Here is a 27,269-nt window from a genome sequence, read left to right on the forward strand (position 1 = left end):
TCTTAATGTTCTTGGGGTCACACCACATGTGGTTTGTCGTCCTTAGATTCAACAGAGCCTTCCTTAAAGACTATGACTCGGTGCACGCAGAAAACAGATCGGTTGGGCAGATAGACAAAAGATCCATGAATGAGGTCATTGGTCCGGGAACAATCAAATCAGACAAAAAAGATACAATCCCCGTTTGTCCTTTGGAACCTGCTGCTGCATCATAAAATCCGAAGGTTGCTGGAAGGATGGGGATGCTGGGAGAGGGAAAAGGGCCGCCGAATTCGCTGCCGAGTCTCAGTGTTTCCGTTCTGTCCTCCCCCCGCCCTTACACTCCCGTAAAGTAGGCTCCACTGTTGTGTTGTTGGTGTGGTTCGCTGGTGCGCCCCCCCATTTCACGCTGAACAAAATGGAAACAAAAAAAAAAACCTTGTGTTGTATTGTAGTGATGAAAGAAAAAGTTAAAAAAATGTGTATTTGTGGTGAAGAAAATATTAAAATAAACAAAAAAAAAAAAAAAATAAACACAAAAAAGAGCTGCACACGGCGCACATCCAAAGAAAAGATGTTTTGTGACTATAGCGTGAAACATTGTTGGCACAATATTTAATATCTCTGACTCTGCTTCCAGTCTTGGAGATAACATCATATGCAAAGTGATGAATAAATAAGAAAATAGTACAAACAAAACTAGGGCAATCTAATGTACTGTAGGAGCAGTGTTTAGGAGCTGTGACCCATAAACATCTATTATATTTCATTTGGTCAGCTATACCCATCATGACCAGGCTAGTTTTTTGTACATAAAATAGTTTTTTGTACATAAAATAGTTATAACATAGTTTTTGGTACATCAAATAGTTATAAGCTGGTTTTCCATCAGCATAGTGGAAGTGCTACTCTCCAATATCATGAGTTCAAACTCTTCAATATAAACAAGTGCATCACTGCAAAACCTTAGAGCTACGTTGAAGGGTTTAACATTCAGTGCACTAAAGAATAACATCAACAAGCTGAAAGTATTTGTGTGGAGGTTACTACATGAGAAGGTTTGCTGTTTCAGTGACTGACGCATGAGAGGTGACGGGGAAAAGTGCTCATTAGCTGATCTCATGGGATTGTAATAGTAGAAAATAATCCAATTTGGCAAATCCAAAAGAAATGTTGGTTGTGGCTCGGTCATAAAGAGGCTGGACGTTATGAAAAGGTGGGAGGAAAGGCTTCAGAAATCATTAACTGGCTCTGATTAATGTTGACTGACTAATGTGCAGAAATAAACCTTTAAACATTCCTAGTCTTAAGTCATTACTGTGTCTTGTTTGTCAGCAGGAGACATGTTGATCACTCGTGCAGACAACTGACCAGGCAAAGCCCTCACCCTGCCTTTACAAAAAGAGACTCCATTGTGTATTTAAGCTCGATGTCTTCTTCGGCCTGAGAAGTGACCAGCGCTGTGCCTCCTCTGAAGCACAGCATGAGAGCGGAGCAAGCCACACAGGGCCACTTGGCCCGGGTTCTTTGGCTCCTTTAATCAGTTTGATTGAATCATTTCAACTGAACTGCATGCTCAGACTTTTAACACAGCATCCTGATGCACTACTTATGGAGCCAATACCCTACAGAGATATCCAATAGACCTGCACTGAGAGAGAATTTTCTTTATGATACAAATGGAAAACCGTTTCAGACTGACGGAATAATAGTATGGCATTTTACATGATTGCAGGTTTATAGGATCATGGTGTGATAGGTAACAGGTTGTACTCGAGTATTACTGCATTTTGTTTTAAGTTGCTGATGATTTCTATCTTATACCTTTGGAATAAATATGATAAGACTTGGGATGTATTCAGCTGTGATCTACTTTCCTGGATTGAACCCAAAAAAGGATTAAAGCCCCCAAAACACATTCTGGGCAAATATTAAGCCACAAATAGGGTTTTGAAAAAATATACATTAGTTTCGAATGTAAGGCAACACTTGGGCCCAGTCAAACCAGTATTTAGACAAATTTAGACAAGGCAAAGTAAATTCATGCGTTGCTTTCAAAGCACAGTGAGTTCTGCCGTGCCACATTCTAGAGTGACTGGACAAAGACGCATAATGAGCAGGATGGCCTCCAGTATGATCGACTTCACTCCCAAAGAGTGATCGTGAGCTGGATGGCAGACAGCAGAAGCTACATCCATAGAACGGCCATGTTTACTGTTCCCAGAGCGAGGACGAACCACAGCACGCACAAAGATACACAAACATATCCGGTTGATTTGGATTGCATTGAATTGAACACAAGATCACAGCCACACTTGGCTTACAAATCAGATCCAATTCAAGTATTTTTTGGGATGTCAATTTGCTCACTTATTGTGAGTTGTTAAACCATAAACGAGGGATTTTTATGAGTTTAGGCCTGAAGGCTACAATATGCCAATTTTGATGTCCAGGCAATAGTCTATAGTTTCACAAGCAAGACATTTAAACACCACACGCCTCCCTCTGCAAACACAAAGCTCTGCTGAATGGCCGGTGTGTTTACTGTACCAACTACTAACTGCCATGGAAAGTCTGACTGATGTAACTTCCTCCCAGGGTCCCAGTTATCAGAGTTTGGACAAACTTGCTTCCTCATGTTGAATCCCTGCTCTACGTCAATTAGCTCTGATATGGTGTCTAGATTGCACAATAATCTACGTGTTTCCACGTTCTGTCCTGTTTTTCACGGCGGTGTGGAAGTCTACTCGTTATTGATTGATGAACTGAGCTATCATATTTGCCGTGTCATAAAGAGTGCAAGAAGTCACGATGTCACCGAGCTTCTAAAGCCAGCGGCTTCCCGTCTCAGCAGGCTAAGCGACTGTTGCCTGGTGGCCACTGAAGTGGCACTTATCTGGGCTAGGAAGCAGGAACCAAGAGAAGTCACCTTTAGAACCTGCACTCGCACACAGGAGTTTCCGTTTGCTGACGTTGTTGTCCCCTGGCGTTATGATGGGATTTTCATGAGGTCACCAAATGCCATGCACCAGTTAGGATGACAAAGGCATTTAGTTTCCTCACACTAACTCATGCATCAAGGCTTATGAGAAAGCCGGGAAGACTTGAGATTTACATTTCATTTAGCAATCATAGTGTTCAAATTGAAGAAATCTTGTCTGAGATGAGCTGGGTCGTCTCAGCTCCAACCAATACACAATGATAACGTATTGTTTCTGTACTGTTGTGTGAACAAAAACAAAAACGTTCTTCCAATGACACTAACTGCTACATTAATAGTAGCCTCCACTTGTAAAAATCACTGTGCTTTACATCACAGCTTCCTACCAGTATAAAAAAAAAGAATGTGAAATTTCCCATTTTAGACTGTGTGAAAGTCCCGAGGAGCTATTTTACTTCACTACACAAACATGTTCCTTCAGTCCTGGGCCTGAATGGGTACAACTGTCTGAGTTGTAGCCCTGAAAATAGACCTTGTTATTGGACAATATATGACTGATAATTCATCAACAGCAGACAACAGCTGAGCCGCAGGCTCGGGTCTGGGCTGCTCCCCCGCTGAGCCAGTGAGGAGACAGCAAGGCTCGGTGTAGTAGCCTTCACTGTAATTTGGTTTTGATAGCGAGCTCCTTATCACTGCAGCAGACAGATTACTCCTTAGCCTGCCACCTCAGAGATAACACCATCAATCAAATCTGAACGAGTTCCTCCCGTTCCCACATTTCTTTCCTTCCGGCACCAGAACTGTTATTCTACTTTCCAAGCCCAAAGCCTGACAAACCTCAGCCGGCTGTTTTACCATCTGGGTGGAAGGTAAGCTTGTGTAAAAAATTAAATATAGACATTGCCGTTGTAGCAGAGGACAGCCTTATCCCTCCCCCCACTGGAAAAGTGGGTGGAGCTTAAAAGTTGATAAATTAGAGCACCTGTGAGCAGGAAAAGAAGGGGGAACCAACAAACATCTGGGAAAAACCAACATGGTGACCAGAGCGAGGAGCGAGAGTGGGTGAAACTGGAAAAGCAAGACTTGGGAAGCAGATGATCCAAGTAGCTGTCAGGAGCCCCTCCAGACCAGATCCTGCTCGGATGCCCGAGAATCTCCTTCCCTACAGAAATGCCCTACAGATAAGTCCTGTACACCCTCCTCTCCAGGCCCGACCTCTCTGTTTCCCCCAACAATCCCACACACACACACACACACACCTTCCCCATCTTCTGAACTGGACTCTACAGGACATTTCCACCCTCCTGCTATTGCACACATCCCACTGCCCCACACACTTATTTCATTGTGTTTTTGGAAATTATATGTTATTTAATTAACGTGATAAGAGAAATATTTCAGTTATCTGCAGACTCCTTTTGAGTCGGGTTTTCCGTTAAAGGACAGTGTTTGTTTCTTTTGACCCGAAGAACTATATAAAACTTGAAAGACACTGAATGAACTGTATTCTGGGTTGTGTTTTTTGTGTTTTGCTTTGTGTTTTGCTTTGTGTTCTGCGTGTTTTTTGTCGTGAAGGAACGGGCTAGCCAGCTGGGCCCTTATTGTTGAGTTAGTAAACTTAAAATACTGGGTAAATGAGATCCTTCGCTACACCGTTCATCAGAACCAATCAGACAATGAACTACGGTTTCAATTCGAAATTTTAAACATCTGTATATTTACTATTATACTTTTACAGTGCCATGTGAAAAAGAGATTCAATGGCTTCTGCGTGTCTTTGTTCTTCACTCTCTTGGATCTATAGCTTTATGTCATGAGCAGGCATGATGAAAAATCAAGCCATATGGCGATCAATTCTCATTTGCTATAGAGGCTCAATGGAAAAAATGGAGATTGCTAATTTATATGAAGAAGGGCTCGCTCAATGAAGAATGTTGCTGACTGGTTCATTTCATAATGAGGTTCATGTGGGAAGTTGGAGCGAGGATGAAGGACTGTTCCAAGCAGAGTTTAAATACTTCTCATAGCCTGGAGAGGAACATGATTGATTTTAGGGAGTGTGACTGTGATGGCGTGCTCTTTCACTGAGCAAACATTTTACTCTGACTCATTTCATTTTGATTCTCACATGCTTCCACATACCTCAAATCTGGAACAATTTCAGAATTATTGTTTGCAACAAGAATACTCATCAACATGCGGACAGATTTTATCAGTGAGATTTAAAAGGTGAATATATTATCCCTTTGTGTTCCTGCTTTTTGACTCAAGAATCTTTTGTTATGTGTATGATGTATTTACTGGGCAGTGCATGCGTGTGGAGAGGAAACTTGTAGCTAATCTTTTTTCAAGCATGCAGCAGCTTGCTACCATTGCCTTCCAGTACGAGCCGACTGTGCTCTATCTTGAAGCAAGTGACTGACAAAATACATCACTCTATTTTGCATTGTGTGTGTGTATCCGCTGTGTTGCCCTAGTTTTTTTTTTTTATTGGTATAGCCATCATCTCATCTAAAAATAATACAGTTACAGTTTATTGATCCCACAGTGGTTATTCTGGCTTTAGTTATTTTTGTTATTAATGAGCGGGCTGCAGCGGGCTGCCGGGCAACTGTTCGAGGGTCTTGTAATAAGCATGTTCGTGATTCAAACCGGGGAGAACCATCCAACCGGGGGTGCCTTGTGGACGACCTCACTCATTCCCATGAGCTACAGCCGGCACAAATAACATATAAAATGCAAATACTCGTTTTGTTAAAGACATTCTGAGAGGTTACAGACGAGAAAGAGGCTGGTTGTCTTCTGTTGAGCGGAAATTTGCTGCTGAATGTAGTTCAGAGGGACTTTGAAATGTAAATCTCACTGAGGCGCAGTGAGCTCGGGGCAGTGGAGTGAGTGTGAGCCTGATGATACCATCTCCTTTGACAGGTTCCCTCATGCTTACTGTCAGGCAAATCTCACTCAGCACTCAGCACCGCCCCTCCCACCCCCCGCCCAATAGCGACACCCAGGTGCAAACATTCACATACAGAAACACATGACAAAAGATCAGTAAATACACAAGAAGTGTGGACACACTCGCACAAATAAACACATAAAAACAGAGCAAAATGCAAAAAAACTTACGGTGCATTCAAACAGCTATAACTCCAGGGCACCACTCGCCTGTCAGCGCTCATCTAGTCGGTATTTATTAGTCAGGGCTTGTTGCGTCAGAAATGTACTCTGACATGACATGAAAAAAGATGATCTCATAATCTCTTTTGTATTTAGCAAATGCATTCCTTTGTCTTTTACATGCACTGACAAAGACCGACACAGACCAAGAGGGACAAGTGATGCTAAGGGACACAGCCAAACAACAGAAGCAGACCTGATTCTGTTTCCTCCTGTCTCCCCGCCTGGTTCCCCATGTTGGTCCGCTCTGCGACTCCCACTCTCCACACCGGGGCGGACTAATCCAAGAATCCGTGGCTGCGGGGGAGAGTTGTGTGTGTGTTGGAGCGTCGGGTTTGCTGGCTCTGTTCAGCGCCAACAATCAGCGCTGGTCAGTCGCATGGAGAGGAGACCGTCAGAGACATACAATTCTTCTTATTCTTCCCCTCTACTGGTCTTCTTTTCTCTTTTCCTCTCCTTCCCAGGACTGTGTGGGTGACTGTGTGTATGCATGTGTGCGGAGGCAGGCTGCGTGTCCCGTCAGTGAGTGGCTGCGAGTGTGTGTGAATGTGCGAGTGTGCGTGTCCTCCAGAACGGTGACAGTATGTCACACTGGCGGGCGGTGGGGGGGGGGGGGGGAAGCGTTGTGTGCACTTCATTATTGCTGTGATGACTGGAATCAGCTCAGAGGGAGTGGCTTACCAGGCCACACACAAACACATTAACACACCTCCTCCCACTGCTGCCCGCCAGTATACTCTCACCAATACCAGTTGAACAATAGTGAGATGAACCGACCCTCTCACTGGTTCTGAAAAGACGAGTGAATATAAGAGAGAGAGCGAGAGAGAGAATGAATGAATGAATGAAGGAAGGAAGGAAGGAAGGAACGAGGAGCAGGAAGAAAGGAAAACTATTTGTATTTTTGGCAGAGGGCGACAGTGCAGCTCTCGTCTCTTCTTGTGGGGGGAACTTGCAGACAGGGACCTCACACAAAGTCTCCTGCAACAAATCTAGAATAGAATTAGAATTTCCCAAAAAAAGTCTTCATAAATAGGGAAAGGAGATGCTGGTCTCGAGGATAAGAGGCCACCCCAGGCTTGTAGCCCCATCTTTCTTTACAGCTCAACCAGAAGGGAACAATAGCGTGTGCGTGTATGTGACTGGTCCTACATATGTATGGAGACGGGGGGTGGGGGTGTGCTAGTCTTGGTGAAGCCAGTGCGTAAGGCTTGTTTTTTTCCTGTCATTTCTCATTCCCAATGTATGAACGTGTTAAACATTTATGATGGCATGATCTACATGGAGAAACCAAGTTGAAAGGAAGGACGACTCGTCATTGTCAGTTGCTCTGGTCTCTTTTTTTGGTCCCCAATCTTCATTGTTGTGTTCTTTTTGTGTGTGCACGAATGTGCAACGATCAGGGAAATCATTACGAACAACGCTTGTGAACGGTCGTTAATTAATAAAAAGAGAGAATTAAAATTAATCTATGGGCCAAAAACATATGTATCAGGGTTATACCCAGTTACATGAAAACACTTGCACACACTGCAGTTGAAAATGAGCCAAGATGGCTAAACAGGCACATTTACAAAAATGGCAATGAATGTCCCTGTAACTTTTAACGGTAAACCTAACAGACGAGGATCAAACCGCACAAACTGTTCAAAAGAGCAGCAACTTGAGCAACCAAGAGATTTCTTTATTTACACTGAGGAGAAACCTGTAAACAATGATAGCTTACTGTGAATAAGGATCGCTTCCAGTGATACAATGAGACGGCCGTCACATTATCCGAGTGTCTACGAAACAGAACGTTACGAACTGTTAGCCAAGAGCACAACTCTGTATGAAGTACTATTTATCAGTAATCAAAATTCATCTCAACTGCATCATCAATCTTTTAAAGCCACACTTGACACAGATAAGCAGTGATATTTGTAGTAGGATGAGCATCTCCGTTGCATAGGTTCAGAGCTACTAGAACATTTCCTTCATGTCCACAGATTAAAAGAACCATGGAAATATAAATGAACAATCATAACATCAAAGCAAAACACATTTAAAGTGGAAGCTGCGATGTAAAAAAAAGCCCTCGTAGCTTTGAGGAAAGTCATGTCCACTGCAGGATTCTGCCCACGTCAGGTTGAATATTCAACCCGTTGATACAATACTGTACACGGCTGCATCCAAGCCTTTTGATATATCTTATGAATATTGCATAAACTGTTGGTACATTTCCCTCCTCCTTTCTTAATACTCTCGTCCTCTTCTCAGAGCGGCACATCTACCTTGGTGAACAAACTCTAATCCAGCTAAGAATGTTCTCCTCACTACAGGACGTCCATCTCTGTGACCCCAACAGGCCTCTTTCCAGATCTGGCATGACAATTTCTCTCCGCCCAGCATCTTTAGGGGACATGCTGAGTTCACACTTCTCAAAAGAGGAGTTTCAAACTCAATGCCAAAACTCTGATCAACAACCCTGAAAGGGGCCAGGTGTGTTTATGACAAGGTTGACGCCAGGTGCGTAGATACAGTGGAGTAAAGCTATCCCCTCCTGACATAATCCTTTTTACACTGTATAATAAACACACGATCATACGGTGTATATTGTTAGTGCATACTTAGACTTGGACGGGGCAGTAGAAGAGATATATGAGGTAAAGGTGTGCATCATTTTGCATGCGTATTTGTGTGTGTCCATCTTCATGTAAATGCCTGTGTGTCGTTCTCCTGCTCGTGTCAGTTTGCGTCGGTCATGCCTGAGTGCTGATGCAGGCTGAGGTGTTCCTGTGGACTGGGGCGTGTTTGATTAATTCATCTGACAGATACTGTGTGAGGAGCTCAGGGACCTGTCTCTCTCTTTCTCCAAAACACAGGCACACAGACAGAGGGGGACCAAATGTTGAGTCTGAGTCTCTCTCTTTGGGTTTTGAGAGCGAAACTGGCTATATTTAATTTTCTTCACTGGGTAATGTGGTGGATGAGAGTGGGTAGTGGGGTGTAGGGTTCACTAGCTGGCATGGAGCTGCACTATCTGACCAGGAAACAAGGCGTGAAGATCCCGCCGGGTTTCCCGTGTTCAGTGAAGGACTGCAGCCTGGCAGTGTGGGAGGTGGTCGGCCACAGCAGCGTGAAGTCCACCGTCTCATAGGAGACAGCTGTTCATGATCCTCTGCAACAGGAGGGAAGAGTTGAGCGTTCAGTGAGAGCGGATGACTTTGACTGTTTGTTTCGCAACATCGGATGATATGAAATGTTTTAGTTGTGGTGGGGAGGGACACCAGCGCAAAACCTGTTCTCAGAAGAAATCTGATGGACGGGACGGTGCCAAGGAGAACCCGAACCAGAAAAACACTGAGGAGGACAGAGTCGACAAGCAGGGCGGCAAAGAGCAACAACAGGAGGAGGCAGCTGGGGTGCAGCCGGTGAGCACAAAGCAAACAGGTGGGGTGCAGCAGGTGAGAACAAAGGAAACAGGTGGGGTGCAGCAGGTGAGAACAAAGGAAACAGGTGGGGTGCAGCAGGTGAGAACAAAGGAAACAGGTGGAGTGCAGCAGGTGAGAACAAAGGAAACAGGTGGGGTGCAGCAGGTGAGAACAAAGGAAGCAGGTGGGGTGCAGCAAGTGAGCACAGAGGAGGCAGGAGGGGTTCAACAGGTGGAAGAAGAGGCAGAGGTGGTGCAGCAGGAGGAAGGGGAGGGGACAGAGGAGGCCCAGGAAGTGGAGGAGGAGAGGGCAGGTGTTGTTCAGCAGGAGGAAGATGAGGGGGCAGGGGCGGCCCAGGGTCAGGAGGACAGCCATGGGTGGACTGGAGGGCAGGTGGAGAAGGGTAGAGGACAGAAAATAGGAGAAGGGAAAGTGTGAAAGTGGTGAAGGAAGTCGGGTTGACGGGCAGTGAGGTGGACATGGAGTGGGATGAGGAGATATTTAAACTCCCTCAGCTGAAGAGAAAACATAAGAGGCAGGAAAACTGACAGGCTAAGAAAGTGGCAGTAAATACAGGCGGCCGAGCAGCAGAGGATGAGTCCAGTATGGAGGAGGACTCTGCTGACAGCGAACCAGCTGGCGTAAGGCCTGATCGGCCTCAGAGCACCAATAGATACAGGGTGGAGAAAATGAAGCTTCTTTTCCAGAAAACGAAAGGTGAATGGGGAGTCGAGGGGTTGGGTGGGGGCTCAGGACCTTCTTTAGGGGGGTAGAGCGCATGCTCTCGGACCTCCACATGTTGGGGGAGAGTGATCTACTGCGGAGGCAAAAGCCTTTATTTCTTTTTTGTGTGTTTTGGGTAACTTTTGAAGCCTTTGACCGGGGAGAGCATGATGCTTTTGGTAAAGCTTAGCACTTCTTGTTCATTCACTTGAACTGTCTTGCTTAGGAAGATTCATGAAGTGAACGTGTTGCGCCGAAACAAAGTCAAACTGGCAGCTGCACATGTTTTCAAATCTGCAAGCTCTAATCAAAAGCTGAACATGTTTGTTCTCAACTTGAAGGCAGAAAGTGATACTAAAAACATACACAAGTGGAACAAGGATACATTATGCAATAAGGCAAAAGAAAATATGATTCGAGCAAAGCAGATTTCTTTCTGGCTCAACCAGAAAAAACAGAAAGTTGAGTTTAAAACACTAAAATGATCCCTTTAGGTCCCAATTGAATATATTATGATACATTGTTGTCCTTTATTACATAGAGTACTGTAAAGCTTTATTTATAACATTTTTAAAAGAAGAAAATGTGGGAATGAAGAAAGGAAAAAGAAAAGAATGTTATCCGACGTGTGGGGCCTGCTCCTCCTCTCTGCTTGAGGCTCGAGGCGACATTAGCTGCAACGAGCATACCCCAATCCCCATCATCATGAGTTTGACGATGTTATACTAATGCAATGCTAAATCTGAAGACCACTCCCTTCATTCTCCGTGACTGGCAAAGGTGGTTGAAAATTGCTACAGGGGGTGCAGTATCAGTAGGATTAATGCTGAAGCAGTACTTAAGTGAATCAAAACTGGAAGACACTTATGTGAAACTCAACTCCCCTCACAGAAACGTTATCGATCAATGTGAGCGCATTGAAGTGGCCATTTGTAAAGTCATGCCCTGCAGTCCCCCCCGCTTGTTATTTATAGAGCAGGACAGTGTTACCTCCTTCTGTCTCTTCGCCTTGCACACTCCACAGGGACTCTTCTCCAACTGAATTATTGATGAGGCGTTTTAATAAGTCATCAGGAGGAGCCTGGGTTTTAACCCGTTGTCTGACAGCACAGTAGAGTTGGTTAAGTGCCAAGTGGGATAGGGGGAAGGACTCCATTAGCAAAAATAACAGTTTTGACTCATTAGCACAGCCTGCTGTGAGGGCAGACAGGGTGGGGTCAAACTGTCAGGCAGCTGACCCTTTTAGCCAATAGTGTGTGTGTGTGTGTGTGTGTGTGTGTGTGTGTGTGTGTCATGAAGGTTATTTTCCAAGGGACCCCTGCTGCTTTAGAGCTTTTATGTCTACTCTGATCCAATTGCAATCTACTAACGCCTAATACATATAAATTTGGGGCGGCTGTAGCTCAGTGGGGTAAGAGGGTCGTCCTGCAACCCCAAGGTTGTCGGTTCGATCCCCGCTCTCCCCATTAGTTGCAAGTCGAAGTGTCCTTGAGCAAGGCACTGAACCCCCAGTTGCTTCCCGGGCACATCACTGCAGCCCACTGCTCCTTAATAACTAAGGATGGGTTAAATGCAGAGAACTAATTTCCCCTTGGGGATTAATAAAGTATATATCTTATCTTATCTTAAAGCTACCGGACTGGTATCTAGTGAATCTAGAGTGAAATTATATAAGAGATCATAGTAATTATTGTGGCTGTCTTGGTTGATTACATCCAGGGCAATCCAATTTCATCACTGATGACGGACTGTTGCTTCTTCTTCTCATGGCTGTTCCCGTAACAGCGGATCATCTATTTCCATCTAGTTGGCACCCTCGGCCTCTACAATACAAAATGGAAAATGGATTTTATGATCGGAGTCGGCATATTTTGATTTGCTTTTACGCCAGATGATGAGAAGGGGGAAACGCCAAGGGGTGGCAGTGCGAACCACTGCATCAACGTGCCAGACAGTTGCATTGAAATTTGATAAAATGTGGACTCACAGTTCCATCAGGGCTGCATTTTAAAATTTACACAAGGATGCGATTGTGCTTGTGTATTTGCTTTGCCCTGTATGCACAGTTTCTCAGGCACATCTGACCCAGTTCTGCTAAAAATAAATAAAAAAATCCTGCATCTAGCCGCTGCGGTCCTCTTTCCTACAATTATTACTTTTGCATTGAAAATGCGGAAGGTTATGTTTTGATAGCTGTGTATTTATTTATTTGTATGCGTGTTCCTCGCATAACACAAAAAGTATTCATCCGAATCGCATGCAATTTGGTGGGGTGATTGGTTATTATCTGGGGACCATTTGATTAGATTTTGGGATCAATCGAGTCAAATGTCAAGGTCATGCAAAGGTCAAAATCTTCTTTTACCATATAGCACGGTCAATTTTTATCCAATTGGCATGCAACTAATGCCAAAATGTTCATAATTCAATGCCCAATCTTGTGATATGCGAAGGCATGCGCTCTACCGAGTGCCCATTCTAGTTCAGCAATGATTTGCTAAATGAATTGTACAATTACAGTTGGAAACGAGATACAAAACTAAAGTGCAAATGATGGTGCATTCCTTAACAACCTTTACAAGTCCATGCAACTAAAGTAAAAGTATGTTTTCACCACTCGGTGAGCATTCTGTCATGCGCCACCGTACGAGTCACAAAACTGCGGCTTGAGAAAAGACTGAATTACTGCCTGACAGGTGGGATGACAGTTCTGCTGCAATGTCTCTGAGAACTGAGTAAGCCCCGATTACATCTCGTCACCTGACGACACTGATGGGAGACAATATTACGAAGAAAAGCCTGAAGACACATCTCAGTATTCGAGTGAATGTGTTTATCCCAAAATGTCATAGAGCAAACACTGAATTTTGTTATCTTCTCTTCACCCAAAAACAGATTTGACTTCAGAGACTTCCTGTCCACATCAATCAATACAAACACTCGAGACATTTAAGAGCATCACATCTCAACAACAATGAGTTAAACATATCACAGATCGCCACCCCAAACTATATTCAAATCATAGCATTTCACCTTGTGTGGATATTTCAGCAGAACTCTCAGTTCAGGCTCAGTGACTTGGGACTGAGAGCAGGAGGCTAAACGATGGTTGTCAGAGGATGCATGCATCGTTAACTCTTGCTGCTCTTTCAGGTGTCAGATCTGATTTTCCACTTGCTGATTAGCTTGATTTTTGAGACCTGTTTGTGTTGGACATTTCTGTCATCGTATGACTTGACGTGCACCGATGTCCCAACCCAGGTGCAGAACAATAAAGCTTGCCCTATGAGAACATTATTTAAATTAACCATGCTTGATCAAGCTGTCACTTTATCTTTAATTAAGCGCATAAAAGGAAATAAAGTTGGTTTCTTTTGAAGCTAAAAAGCAGAGAACTGTCGGACTGATAATTTGATTGATTTTGATCATTGATGGCAAACACCCAAGTTGATTTTACATAAAGGATGCCACTCTCACCGATGAAAAGCAACATAATAGCACGACAACATTTTTTTTTTTAACCCAGAATGTTATAAATTATTAATATTAACTGGTTGGCTAGCGGAGATTGGCTAGAACTAGTGCAAAATAAGTATGTGTAAAGTAATGAATGTATCATGAAGAGCACAACATATGAATATGTTCTTGTGTTTGAAAACACTTAGAGGCCAATCCAATGAAAGCTGGGAGGAATCATGGTCTAACTGTGTTTGAAGAACCAGAGCGTCACTTGGCCTTGGCTCCTCAGCTCCTCTGGAGCCATTTTTCAAGTGGAATTCAATTATCTTTCCTTCAGTCCAACAACCCTTTGAAGGAGGATTTCACGAAAGCACAGCATCTACACAATGTGGAGGTGGGCCACCAAAACAAAGACGGTTATCTCCTCTCACAGAGGATCTTTCAATGATGTGCTGGGAACTACATTAATTACTGCCAACAACATCCCTGTCATAATCCACCCCCATATTCCTCCTGTGTAATACATGTTTTGCTATCGGGTTTATTTGTTGTTGCCGTGCTTATCCAGTGGCACACCCCAAAATACAATAAACAATTAAAAAGATAATAAAAAATACCGTAGACACAGAGTTTATTGTGACATGGCATCCTGTTGATAATGTAGCCAACACAATTTTCAGTGACGAGGAAAGCTGATAAAATACAGTGTGTGATTCACTCACAGGAAATGAAAATGGATGGCATGGACAACGAATCTACGACAACAGCAGTGTGTTCAAATACAGGAGGCGGCAGTATCTATACCTTGTGTTTCTAACTATCAGCATCTGAGGAAATCATGGAACAGACTGTCGGGTATCTCAACAATTCTTCTGGCGTTCACATGCGAAACCAGAGCAGTAACAGAGCTATGTGCATGCATATTGTTACATGGGATGGTTGCTGGATTAATTTACATTTTTACTGTGAACCTGCATTTACAAATTGCTTTGTGAACTGCATTTGTGTGGATTATTGAGAATCCCCTGACGTCACTTAGGTTTTTTTCTCCTACAGGTAAAATGGTTGCCAATCATATCTCTCCTTCCTTTTCAGCCAATCACAAGAGCGAGCCCCAACAAGGGTATCATTTATGCCATGCACCGGGTGAGCGGTGTGGAAAGAAATCTCCCGGGAACTAGTCAGACAGCTAGCTTTGGCGAACTGGTGCAAAACATTGACACCCATAATAATCCAAATAAAGACATCCAAAAACTGGATTAAAGGTTATGTCCAAAATCTTAAAGGAAAGACAACTTTCACCCAGCATTGGCTATGGTTAGCTAACGGTGGTAATGCTAGCTGGCAGACACTAACTAACTATGTGTTTATTTGCCACGTGTTGTAAGAGAAGCATAGGTCCTTTGGAGAATAGTAGAGACGGTGCATAGTGTTTGTGTGTGCTCGGGAAGTGAGTGGTGAAGCAAAAGAGGGAGAGCGAGAGTAATTTAAGACACATTCAAATTCTTTTTTGAAGAAGAGCCAGTTTACATGAGGCAGGGAGTGATTCAGGTGACATATGAGGCCATCTGGCTGAGTTTATTTAAGGGTAAACCCAATTGTTGATGCTGATAGGGAAAGCTACTATTTGCAAGCCCAAGGCAGCCATGAGCATAACCACAAACTCATGAACCAATAAAGAGGCAACATGGAACATTAAAACAACCCATGCAAACACTTTTTCCACTGTTCACCAAAAACACACCAGTCCCGTTATCACCCACACATATTGTCAGACTGTGCAGTTAAATGGACTCCTCCCACAGATATAAGTGGCCCAAGTCACGAGCCACTCTGTGCTAACGAGCCGTCATCTGAAAGTGAGGAAGACTACGAAGACAAAGAAAGAGCCCTCGCTTTACATCCTGGTCAGTATGCTGGCACCACGGGTTGGAAAGATAGTATACACCGGTTTGAGAGCTGTGCTAAAGCTAATAGCTGGTCAGAAAAGACAAAGGCTGTCCAGTTTAGATTCCGCTTGGTGGGTACAGCAAGGGCAAGCATCCACGGTCTTCTCAGTGAGACGACTGCTGCCTGGCGGAGGAGATGGAGACGGTGTAGCGGCCATTAAACTGAGGCAGAGGGTGCACAAACCGAGTGAGGCTCTGCATGTTTGTGGAGAAGGTGTCAGTAGCCTCCAGCGACAACACTCTAGGCCAGGGCTATTCAACTTCAGTAGCAAGTGGGCCGAATAAGAAAATCACGGGGGGTGTGAGGGCCGCACAGAATATTGATCAAATAATGGCTAAAAATTGAAAACAGTAATGTATATTTCCACAGGTAAACAGTCACACACGAAAATGCGTCGGTATTGTGTGGCAAAAGTGTTGCGAACAAGCATCACTATAAACATGTTTCAAAGTGTAAATATCCTCTCAAGGGAACCAGTTGTTTCAGATCCCTTCAAGCAAACTGTTCCCATGAAAACATAAGAAATGTGACTTAATGGATCAATATATAAATGACTTGGGATGAAACTAATATCTGGTGGCGCAGTGCACAGACTGCATGTCTTTGAGTGCAGTCTCCTTTTGCGTGAAAGGGATCGAAACCAGGTGGGGCGATCTTTTTATTTTAATTTTTTCGAAAATGTATTTCTTCATCCGTGGCTGTGATGCGCTGCTCACTTATACAATCGTAATCGCCGAAATGGATATGAACGGTGGCTTAAAGATCTCCAGCAATATGTTTGTGAATGTGTGACGAATCTGGTGAGCGAGACAGAGCCCCGCTGCAGATGTTAAGAGAACACAACGCACGCACGCGTAGGGAAACCAGTAGGTTTGAAAACCAGTAGGGGTGTAACACCGGCAACCAACACGGGTGCGTAACATAAAGATGTAACCATACAGGTTTGGTTGAGGCAACAGTGAAACTCAATGGCTCTGGGTTAGATGTCTCAATGTATAAAAGAGGCGTGTCCGTCAGTTTTATTTTTTCTTACCAAGCTATACTGATTTGCAGGCAGTCTTGCGGGCCGTAGTTAAACTCAAACGGGCCGTATCCGGCCCGCGGGCCGCTAGTTGAATAGGCCTGCTCTAGGGATTGCAGACATTGGACAGAATCTGCTTGAACAGCACTCTGCACACCGTCTCAAGCTTATGACACCATCCGTCATCATTAGAGTCAACAGATCCATGCAATCGGGAGCACTCCCAACATCATGACGTTGGGCAGGGAGGTGCGTGAGCCAGTGGACCAGGTAGCCTGGCTTGCCTCTGGACTCTGCCACAGTTCATTTGGCCCATGAGCACATTCAGCATCTCAAGGAGTCAAGTAGAATTAGCTACAGATCACCACATTAGAGCTCAGATTAAGTCTGCCACTCGACGTAAAAATAAACAAAGTTCACTGTAACATCCAAGCAAAGGATTTCTTAAAACTTAAAGCCAGTAAGTAAGCTACTTGTCCACTTAAGCTGATGTTAAATAGCAACAAGACAGGTGTGTTTGGTCTTTCCTCTCTATTGTCCTTTAATAGAGAAAAAGTAAATTGTTCCTAAATTGTCAACTAATACATATCCTGCTGTTCACACGGCCGAGCAGATGTTGTGTGAGAAGCAGACTATGAGCGCGCGCAGTCTCTCCGTTTTGGATGAAAATCCTGAGAACCGTAGTCCTCAGCCACCTGCATCCGATCAATGCCAACCAGATAAGACTAAAGAGACGCATACAATTAAAAAAGAGAGTAGAGGGGTGTCACAACACAGCAAATAGCAGCATTTCTCAAGCTCACACAAGCTTTCTTCTCGTTACAACCAGCACCTTGGAGCTGAGACAGGCCGCTTCAGTGGTGGGCTGTGGCCCTCTAGTGGTCCGATGTGGTTAGTTGCACTATTTTCATACTGAAATATGATGATCTCTGAACTCTGACACAAAATAGAGATCACATCCATAATTTATGAACATAACATCTGTTCAAGCATCATATTGCTTTTGTTGTACATTAAACCAAATCTCAGAAATGAGTTATTTCAAGACATCTGATAAGAGTGGTAGTTTCTTACCAGACAGGGTGCGAGGGCGGGCCTCCGTGAGATCTGAGATGGCTCCAGTGGTCATCGTCTTTCTCATCCGGGAGCCAGAGGCGGCGGCTCCCAGGGTAGGCTTTGTCAAGGCATCATCGCTGCTGGCTCTTTTCAGCTGGAAAAACACATGCTGTTAGTATCAACAATATAGGTCGAATAATATTTAAAAAAAAGTTCTGAAGTGATTTAATCTTTTTCATCCCCTGTGTAAAGGTATCATCATGTTCGCTTGTCGTACATTGGAGTGTGCGTGTGACCCACCCTGCTGTTGCGCTGGTCTGAGGCCAGCATGTTGGAGGATCTGGAGGTCTTCATGGCTGTGGAGGTGGTGGCGGAGGAAGATGGGGCCAAGGAGGCTTGCTTGGTCCGCTCCTGGAGTCCCGGCTTGGGCAGCCCCATCTTCGTGGTGCCCGATTTCATCATGGCTGTGCGTCAGCTCACGAGACCTGAGAGAGAGGTCCAGAGAAGGAAGTTGTTCAACAACAAACTCCTTGAATGGTTTCTCCTCATGCATTAATGTTCCTGTGTATACAGCTCCCCTAGAGCTGGTGGAAAGATTCTCACAGATCAGATGCTCAGTAGACTACTGCCTCATTAAAGGACACTCTTCAACCACGATGCCAAAGGCACCAGAAAGCACTGCTGAAATATGAACACATGAAAAACACTTTGAACAACTAAGAAATAAACAAACAAACAAAAGTATCTGAAAACAACACGAGTGACAGTGTGCGAAACTGGCCTTTGACTTGTAAAATTGCTGTTTTTGACGAAAACCAACATATAATAAAAATGAATACCTTGATAAATACTTTGTTGGGAACTTGATTTTTAGCCTTAACTACAAATAATTTGCTGACTACAATATATCCATTAATTAAAACTAAATATCAATATTGGAATAGCAAATTAATCATTTTAAATGAAGTAGATTTTTCTGCCCCTTTCTGTTATCTGGCAGTTACTAAATCTACCAAGGCAATTACCACTACTGCAGAAGAACATATAAATACATTAAAAAGATTTCAACATATAACATATCAATCATTCAGCAAAAAACCCATGACAAATAAAAACAGTTTTAGCAATGCACGAGCTATAGATGCGAGTCACAATTAGAATTGCTCCGATAGATGCATACAATTTAATATGTTCACAACCGTCAAGGGATATGTTCAAAAAGCAAGACAATAATGGCTTCATTTGTTCCAGCTCCAACAGGATGTGGTCACACAGACTGTTAAACTGTGCATTTGATGTCCGGAATGAAATGTACTCATCTGGGCGAAGACGATCTGTAGGAAATAAAAGGAGGTAGGAGTGCACTGAACCAAGGAGAGTGTGAACTGGTGAAGACCTCTGGTGCTCCCCGATGACTGGCTGAGTCATTGATCCGGGTAACCGGATCTTCTGCCTCCGACAGGAACATTGCCGTAAATGGGGATAGCCTCTAATCTCCGCAAGTAGGGGAACGAGGGAAGACAGTTTCCCGCCCTCTGCTCTAAGCTGCTATACATATTTCAATTTCTGCAGCGACTGAAATGATGCTGCAAAAAAATGTAATTCTGCAGCAACAGTCCTCCTATATATCACGGTATGTGTAATATGAGCAGTGTACCCTTACCACTAGAATCAGTCAAATGTCCCGACGACATCCAATTTGGTGGATTTTACTTTGCTTTTTTATTAAGGGATGCTTCTGGATGCTTAGGGACTCATTTGACGAGGAACACATTGCTTGTACTTTTTGTGTGGTTTTGCCCATATAAGAGCCTGTGTCCATCCCCCTGCTGGCCCATCATATGATACGAAGATCTCTCTAGGCAACATCTTGTGACTAACTCCTGCCTGGCCTGGATTTGTAACATCTCAGCTGGATGGCTCACCTCATTTGAGATCAGTTTCCAAGGCGAAGGCACCACTCATTGCCCAGCACACATCGCTATGCTGCCTGCGTAGGATTGATGAGGAAGTGAGGCACATTGAGAATGTTCCCTTTTAGGTTATATTTGTTTATTCTTTTTATGGAAGGGAAATAAGCAACAAGCAACCAAATGAATCAGGCAATTGTGAAAGAATAATGTAATGTTTGAAAACATATGCCCAGAAAACTACAAAACATTTTTAAAGCAAAATCCTGTCCAGTTAAAGTTGAATATACTTTGTTTTTGTCTTCTTTGGACCACTGCAGGACTCATCACTGCTAATATGGGCTCACCATATTTCTCTGCAGAGATATGATCCTCAAGAGCCAGAACGGTGGCCCACTTATAATGGCCTAGTTAGGAACAGGAGCCGAAATGTCTCTGAGAGACAGACGGCGGGTTGCATTTTGAACATGAGCTAACCAAGAGTGTGAGTTTGGCATCTTCCTGTAAAAGCAACCAAGCTAACAAAGATGGCTACCGCTTGCACGGTCTGACAAAACAAACATGCAGGATGATGACATCGTGGCTTATTCAAGGCTGGTAAAAAACTAAATATGGACTGTGCTTTAGAAAAATACCAAATCAGAAAACCAAATATAACTTGTAGTCACCACACAGTCATAAGTAATGGGTTGTCATCTGCCTTAATTATATTGTCTCCAAAAACAGGAAGATAAATGTAAAGGCTTAAATATGGGCCTCTCAAGTTGTTTCTGACAGTTGCTGTTGGCCCAGACCGCTAAGAGGAGATGCAGAGAAAGCTCCAGCTGTTATCAGCTCGGTGCTGGTTTAAACCATCTCTCACACTTCATCTGATCCGACACAAACCTGAGGGAGTCAACGGGGTGCTTCAATCACACAAGCAAGATCCACACTCAGACACAATGTAAATAGCTCACCAAATCAAAATAAGAAATAAGAAAGGTCAACAACATATTGTATATTTAAAAGCTATTACACCAGCTATTCTCAACCACCGGGCCGTGGCAATCATCATGTAGAGACAAATGGGTGTTGCCACTTTTAGCTTTGGAAATTTAGATTCATAATGGCAGCAGAATATTCATTGTTATTATTGCATCATATTTAAAACCCCGATTTATTTATTTTTTGTTCCTTTTTTGCCACGTGTCATGTTTATTTGGGCAAGTGGTCCTCTTTATAACAATGAGAGGTGGGCTTCAAGTTACAAAAGGCATAACAACGCACTTTTAATTACTTCATCAATACAAGTATGTCATTTGAGTTTGCTTCAATCAATATAATGTATTCTATTCCATCTATAGAGAATAACTTTTGAAAGATTCAAGCATTTTAACACACAACCAAGAATAACTGAACAAGGTTGAACTGAGGAATTGCTTTACCATCATAACATGGCATTAAAATGTCTGTTTTATCACATATTCAAGTTGACTTACACCAGACATTTAAAAGCAGCATTGTGAGTGATTCAACTAATATGTATCATATATGCTCCTAACTGCATTATAAACATAAAAAGGTATTTTAAGATGCTTGGTTAAACGTATGTCATTACATCCTGTCATGCGTTTCTTCCTTCCTGACTCATTGGGTAGCTTTTAAAAGCATACATATAACATGCTAAGCATAACATAGGCCTACAAATAGCAATCTCTGGTTAGCTACGGTTGTAAAAACGTGAATAAATACGACTCCTGCATAGAACTGAACAGGTTGCAGAGTTTAGCCCTGGCCATATTTCCCTTTCAGCAATTTACTTTCAATGGTTGACACAAATGTGATAAACCTGGCAGAAGAAATATTGGAAGCAGATGTTCCCACTTTACTTTCGTCCTAATTTATCACGCAAAATTACTTTTTCCTATTCAAAACTTTTCGACTCCTATTGCTAATCACATCTTCAGGCCCAAACAAATGTGACTATCACTTTGAAGCTGTAAAATAGTGACGAAAGATAAAACAACCTATCCAAATATTGTCTCAGAGCTTAAAAAAAGGGAGTCATGAAAAAGAGGGTGGTGACAGAATGGCGTCAAACAGCGGTGCAGTCCACTCACGTGTTCGGTTCTCGGCGCTAGAGCCCGCCCTCTGCCAGGGACCCCGAAGCAAAAGGGACAGGCACGTGCACAGACATTTTGGGGGGCAGGTGCTCAAACCCAAAAAAAGGGCACCCAATGCCAAAAAAAATTCTGAAAGAGTTGAAGCATAAGCAGCATTACACTGATGATGCAATACATCCTCGACCTGCGTTTCCTCTGGCAGCATCAGACCGCTAGCTTACATTTTCTTTATGAATAAAGATGAATATTATATAGCAACAACAGTACAGGCGTTCTGATTGGCTAATGGGCGTCATGCCAGCCACGTATTGCCCTCCTCGCTGGTCTGATACGGATCCGTATTGCCCTCTTACGTCATTTTCAAAATGAGCGATATTGATAGACATCAACAGCCAAGAGCAGTGATCCTTTTTTCAGTCTGACAACGCAAATCCTAGACTAGCCCCTGTTAAATAGAACGGAATAAGAATTATCTCTCTCTTCTCTTCTCTCTCTCTCTCTCTCTCTCTCTCTTCTCTCTCTCTCTCTCCCTCTCTCTCTTTTCTCCCTTCTCTCTCTCCTCTCTCTCCCTCTCTCTCTTCTCTCTCTCCTCTCTCTTTCTCTCTCTCTCTCTCTTCTCTCTCTCCCTCTCTCTATTCTCTAAACATAACTAACGTCAGTAAACAGCTGGACAAGACTTTGAAATCACGGATTTCGTGAGTTTTTGTTTGTTTAAGAAACGTCGGACCAGTACTTGTGACGTCATGTTTTCAGCAGCGCTAATGTTGTGGTTGATTTATCACAAAACAACGTCAGGGGACAAACACCGTCATGACCTGTTTGTCTGGTGCTGCGCGTCAGAGGAGAAGGAGGTGCACCCGTTTGGTGGCGCGAGGACCACTGCGCGGAGGAGGGAGGGGCGGGGGGGGGGGGGGGGCTCGCGAGCGTCGCGGAGCATGTCGGGGCGAAATTCTCACAAGAACTCAAATAAATGCCCCGTCGGATATTAAAACACATTTGGGGGGGACTTGATGACAGAGAGAGTAACTTTTATTCTTAAATATTGATGAATGAAAAAAGTGGGCTCCAGCAAAAAGGGCACTTTTCTCATCCAGGGCAAAAGGGCTGGTGCTTGAGCACCACTAGGGCTCTATCTGTGCACGTGCCTGAAAAGGGACCAACACATTGGTCCTTTGCTGAGCTCTTCGAAGAGACTGAGTGCCAAATCGAGGGGTCAAGAGCAACGGCTGTACGCCTCAACGCGGCAGACAGGAGGAGGAAGTAGAGCGGGCTGCCGTACCTCTTTCACTCTCGCTCATAGAAAGAGGAGATGGACAGACTCTCAACCGTGGGCACATTTGTTCTCCTCTCACCGGTTTTTCCAAGACTTTTTCTTACTTGAGAAGAACACAGGGCAGGAAAGGGAGAACGGACCAGGAGGAGGAACAGATCTCCAACATATGGCTTTGAGACGACTGGGCCGTGAATCAGGGAAACAGCTTTTTATTATGATTAGCCCTAACCGCTGTTGTTAGAAATGCAGGTGTCTGCATTTTGTTCTCAGGGCAGTGGCTTGTAATTTGATTTAAAATGGGACCATGTGTGTTTGTGGTTTACGGGCGACACACAACTGTTTCATTGTATTCTCAAATGAAAAAAAACAGCCGTGTAAAGCAAGTACGACCACAGTGACATTTCTGTGCACAATGTCCAACTCGTGTCTCTTTGCAATAGAGTGTGAACAATATTATTCATGACATTGTTATGAGCTTGTACTTTCCGAAGTGAACTGTGGGCTGTTGGCGGCTGCCAACACTGACAAAGCCAATCTCTGTGTGAGAAACGCTTCCTAATGTGAGGGTGGATCATTTCTGGAGGGCTCTGCATTTCATGCTCTACCATACTGGTCTGATTTGGATCCCACAATGTACGGCATGCCAACGCCGTTAAGCATGTGGGTAGAAAGCGTACTGCACTCTGGTCGGGATGAAACGGGCTTCAGTTTGTGGCAAGTGGCGGACTGAGGAACTCGGTCTGACCACACCCCGCCACCGCCACAAAAACAACGTTTTAAAAAGGATGCTGCTAAGGGTTGAGAAACAGTTCAGAGGGTTTTTCTCTAAGGCACTGCAGGCTGCAGAGATAGATTTCGAGTGTGATTTGACACACGCTGAATGCTTTCGACTACACTGAACCCGCCGTGTTGCGGCTGGTAGAAACTAAAAAATTCTATCAATTCCTGTGATTGTTCACTGCCAGTGGTCACATCTGTCTTTGTGGCAACTGTGGATTGCACCATGTCCACAGAAAACACTTCCCAATGTTTAGAAGGTGTCTTTTAAAATGACGTATCATGACACTGATGAAGTCATCTGTCGAGAAAAAGTGCAAATGGGACTTTCTATCTGTTGAGACATTTCACCCAAAAGCACGCCCCATGACTTTCCACTGCCGTGAGGTTGGCGCTGACAAGAAAAGTCCCGACCAACTTGTAGGAGTCGCCAGTGCAGCCGACAGTACATCACTTTTCCATTGGTAAGTGGCCATAGTTTAAGAACAATAACACAGTCCAAGGTGTCCCGATATAGGACATGCACTTGGAGGAAAAGCTTACCACTAGAGAATCCTAATTTCCAGTAACTGGACCATTTTTTCAGCCATAAAAAAAGCCAACTGAAGTACATTTCCATACTTCCAGGTTCCTTTGTATAAATTAAAACGGAAAACGTACAGAAAGGAAACAGGAGATAGCAAAGCCCCAGAGTATGAAACTGGCCCAACATTAATAAATAATGTTGGAACGTAGAGCGATGTGACTGGATACTCACGAGATGAGGTGGCAGCAGACACACCCAAGCTCCTAAGAGCCGCCTGCATTTCATTCTCTTCCTTTTTCCTCCCTCTGTCCACAGGAAGAAGCACCGAGTCAGACTCTGTACATAGACACAACACGGTCGCAAAGGACGTGAAGACAAATGTATGATGCAGAGTGGTAGCGAGTGTGTGGTTAATAATACTGCTTTTTCCAAGATCATTGAAAGTAAAGGCTACTCTCATTATACAACCAGAAGCTTCACAAAACAATTGTTTCAATTCTTTCTTTAGGATTCTAAATTCATGCCACGTTAAAACCAATTAAAAATAGATTAAGTAATACTAATTCCTCAGGGATTAGCAGTAAAAATTGCCAGGTTAACATTAGCGACCAATTTGAGAAATTGGCAAATAAATATTGGTCTTTTGTTGCCATTAGTGGCAACCACCTTTCAGACATAACATGACAGCCTAACATGAAATATTCAAATTCTGTCAACACAAACTAACTTTTTGTTTAGTTACTGTCATAAATCTTGCTTTTTCTTTGTCATATTTTCCTTTTTTAACTGATTTATAACTGCATACTTTCTTCACTCAAAATATAAGGCGACTAAAAATGGCAAACATTCAACCACATGCAGATATTATTGTTGCTTCCATCTCTGTTGGTGTGATATTGATATGCTGCTGCTGCTGCTGCCATGACAGCAACTGCACATCTGACATCTGCACTAGAGATAATGAAGCAGAACATAGGACTTGCTGTACAAATATATGCTGTATGATAATTGACTTTGTGTGCTTCTATACATGCATGAATGTATTAATTGACCACGTCGGCAGCGCTGAAGCATCTGTACGGCACCTGGGCTGAAGGAAGCGGTGTGCGCAAAGTCATTACCTCAGCTAAAGTGAAACAGGAAGTGAGTGTGGGATTTGTCTGAACCTCCCGCTGTGACACGGTCTCTGCTCTCCCTCTGGGGTTCCCCTTTAGTCTGAAGGGATCTGAAACCAGCACGCGCAGAATGCAAACCTCCTTCACAAGAGCAGTACATGGGAAGTGGCAGCCTAGTTTTTACACAAAACAGCACAGCAAGTGTGACACATTTTCTGCAGTCGCACTTTGTGAGAGTTCAACATGCGCAAAACCAAGACACCAACACACACTGGAATGTCTACAGCTGTGGAAATATAACTCACATTAAATGGTTCAAATTGTACTCCTGAATTAACTGAGATCCACTGTTCTATGTATGCGTAGGCCAGATGTCTTTCAAGATGTATATTTTGTATATGTTTTAATACCAACACCCAGGAAGCAACGGTTCACATAAGCATGTCTGTATTGTGTTTGAGGCAACTGGTTACCGTGCCAACAGCCTCTGTGTGGAGACTGGGATGTCAATTATTGCTCGAAAGAGTAAATAGCTAGAAAGAATCAAAGCCTTCCAGTATGATTCAATAATTTCTCAACCAAAGCACAGAAAAACTATTCTACTTTCAGAAAAGGAGAGCTGCTGCTTCAATCAGCATCATTACTTCAGGATGAGATGAAAGCAAAGCTGAGTTGATAGTTTCCTTTGATCTGCATATAAATCAATAGGTTGATTGGTTGGCTTCTGGGCCTCTACAACAGGGGTTACCAAACTGTTTCAATATGAAGAGCTTTCTATGAGATCCTGGCTCTTTACTTGTGACAGTTCATACCCAAGAGGAGGGGCTCAAGTTCAATCCTATATTTGATACAAAATGTACACTTCAAAACTTATTTTCTTTCTGAACACAAATTGTACTTTTAAAACTGTCAATGATAGCTTCTATAGAAATTCTGCTTTAAAAAAAAATTATATTTCATAATAACACAATTACTTTAATTAATAAATTAACGAATGGCAATTAATTAGCAAGCACCAACTGCAACAGAATAGATATGAAAAATAAGTCTTTTTAGGGCTGCAACTGATTATTTTAATTTTAAAGTTAGTTCACCAACTATTTGATCAATTCAATGTGGAGTCTTTGAAATGATCAGTGGACAATGTATAAACGTCCTGAATGCCAAATAAACAGAACATCTTCAAATTGTGTTTCTCTGATTTTTCTGTGATATTACTGAATCTTGTGGAATTCTCTTAACTTAATAGACACAAACAAAAGGAATCCCTTCATAAATAATTAGATGGAAGCATGTACAGCTGAACTGTGCCACATCGCAGCAGTTACAGCAAATACATTAGCTACCAACACGAAAAAGAGGAAGCTTATGCCTGGTGAACGAAGTAGAAGTTGATAAAGTTACAGTCATCTTGCATAATTCATCGACTTCATCTTCCATTTCCTCTCTCAGAGTCGGGCTCCCTCGAGGGCCAAACTTCCTGCTCTGATAGTGTCAAAGTTCTTGTCTGATAAACAGTCAGAAACGTTCAGCTGCTTTCCTGTCTGCCTGGCCAGCTCCATGTAGAACGAGCGGGCGAGTTCCATAGAGACACCAGCACAGCATCCACGAGGGGACAGAAAGACGACCACTGAACAGAGCTCAGTGGCTTTCCACAAAGGAACATCACGGTCTGAGTGCCACTGAGGAGAACGACTGTCCGGCCTCACAGGGCCGATCCCTGCGCCGTCTTCTGAGTTTGTGACGGCACAGACTGGTGGCACGGTTAGCTATTTGATGTGCACTGTAGGCGTGTTCAATTTAACCTTTATACGAAACTTCAAAAAGACAACAATGGTTCGGCC

The 27,269-nt window shown here is 43.4% G+C and overlaps 1 protein-coding gene across 8 annotated transcripts in view; it reads right to left on the bottom strand.

Moving 5' to 3' along the window:
• specc1 (sperm antigen with calponin homology and coiled-coil domains 1) overlaps positions 1 to 27,269 on the bottom strand; it is a 73,836-nt gene that overhangs the window by 41,218 nt on the left and 5,349 nt on the right. For 6 of the 8 annotated variants that reach the window (XR_008831243.1, XM_056411423.1, XM_056411420.1 and 3 more), the window contains 2 exons: positions 18,023 to 18,207; positions 17,741 to 17,876 (listed from right to left, as the gene is read on the bottom strand). Coding sequence is in view for 7 of the 8 variants with exons in the window: in XM_056411423.1 (XP_056267398.1) it covers positions 17,741 to 17,876; positions 18,023 to 18,184 (298 nt within the window). In the remaining variant the exon portion in view is untranslated. Of the gene's footprint in view, positions 1 to 6,296; positions 6,539 to 17,740; positions 17,877 to 18,022; positions 18,527 to 27,269 lie in introns of those variants that run through there. The other 2 variants (XM_056411421.1, XM_056411424.1) reach the window with 2 other exon arrangements.

The sequence above is a fragment of the Pseudoliparis swirei genome, chromosome 3, assembly GCF_029220125.1.
Source record: "Pseudoliparis swirei isolate HS2019 ecotype Mariana Trench chromosome 3, NWPU_hadal_v1, whole genome shotgun sequence".
NCBI classification, from domain to species: Eukaryota; Metazoa; Chordata; class Actinopteri; order Perciformes; family Liparidae; genus Pseudoliparis; species Pseudoliparis swirei.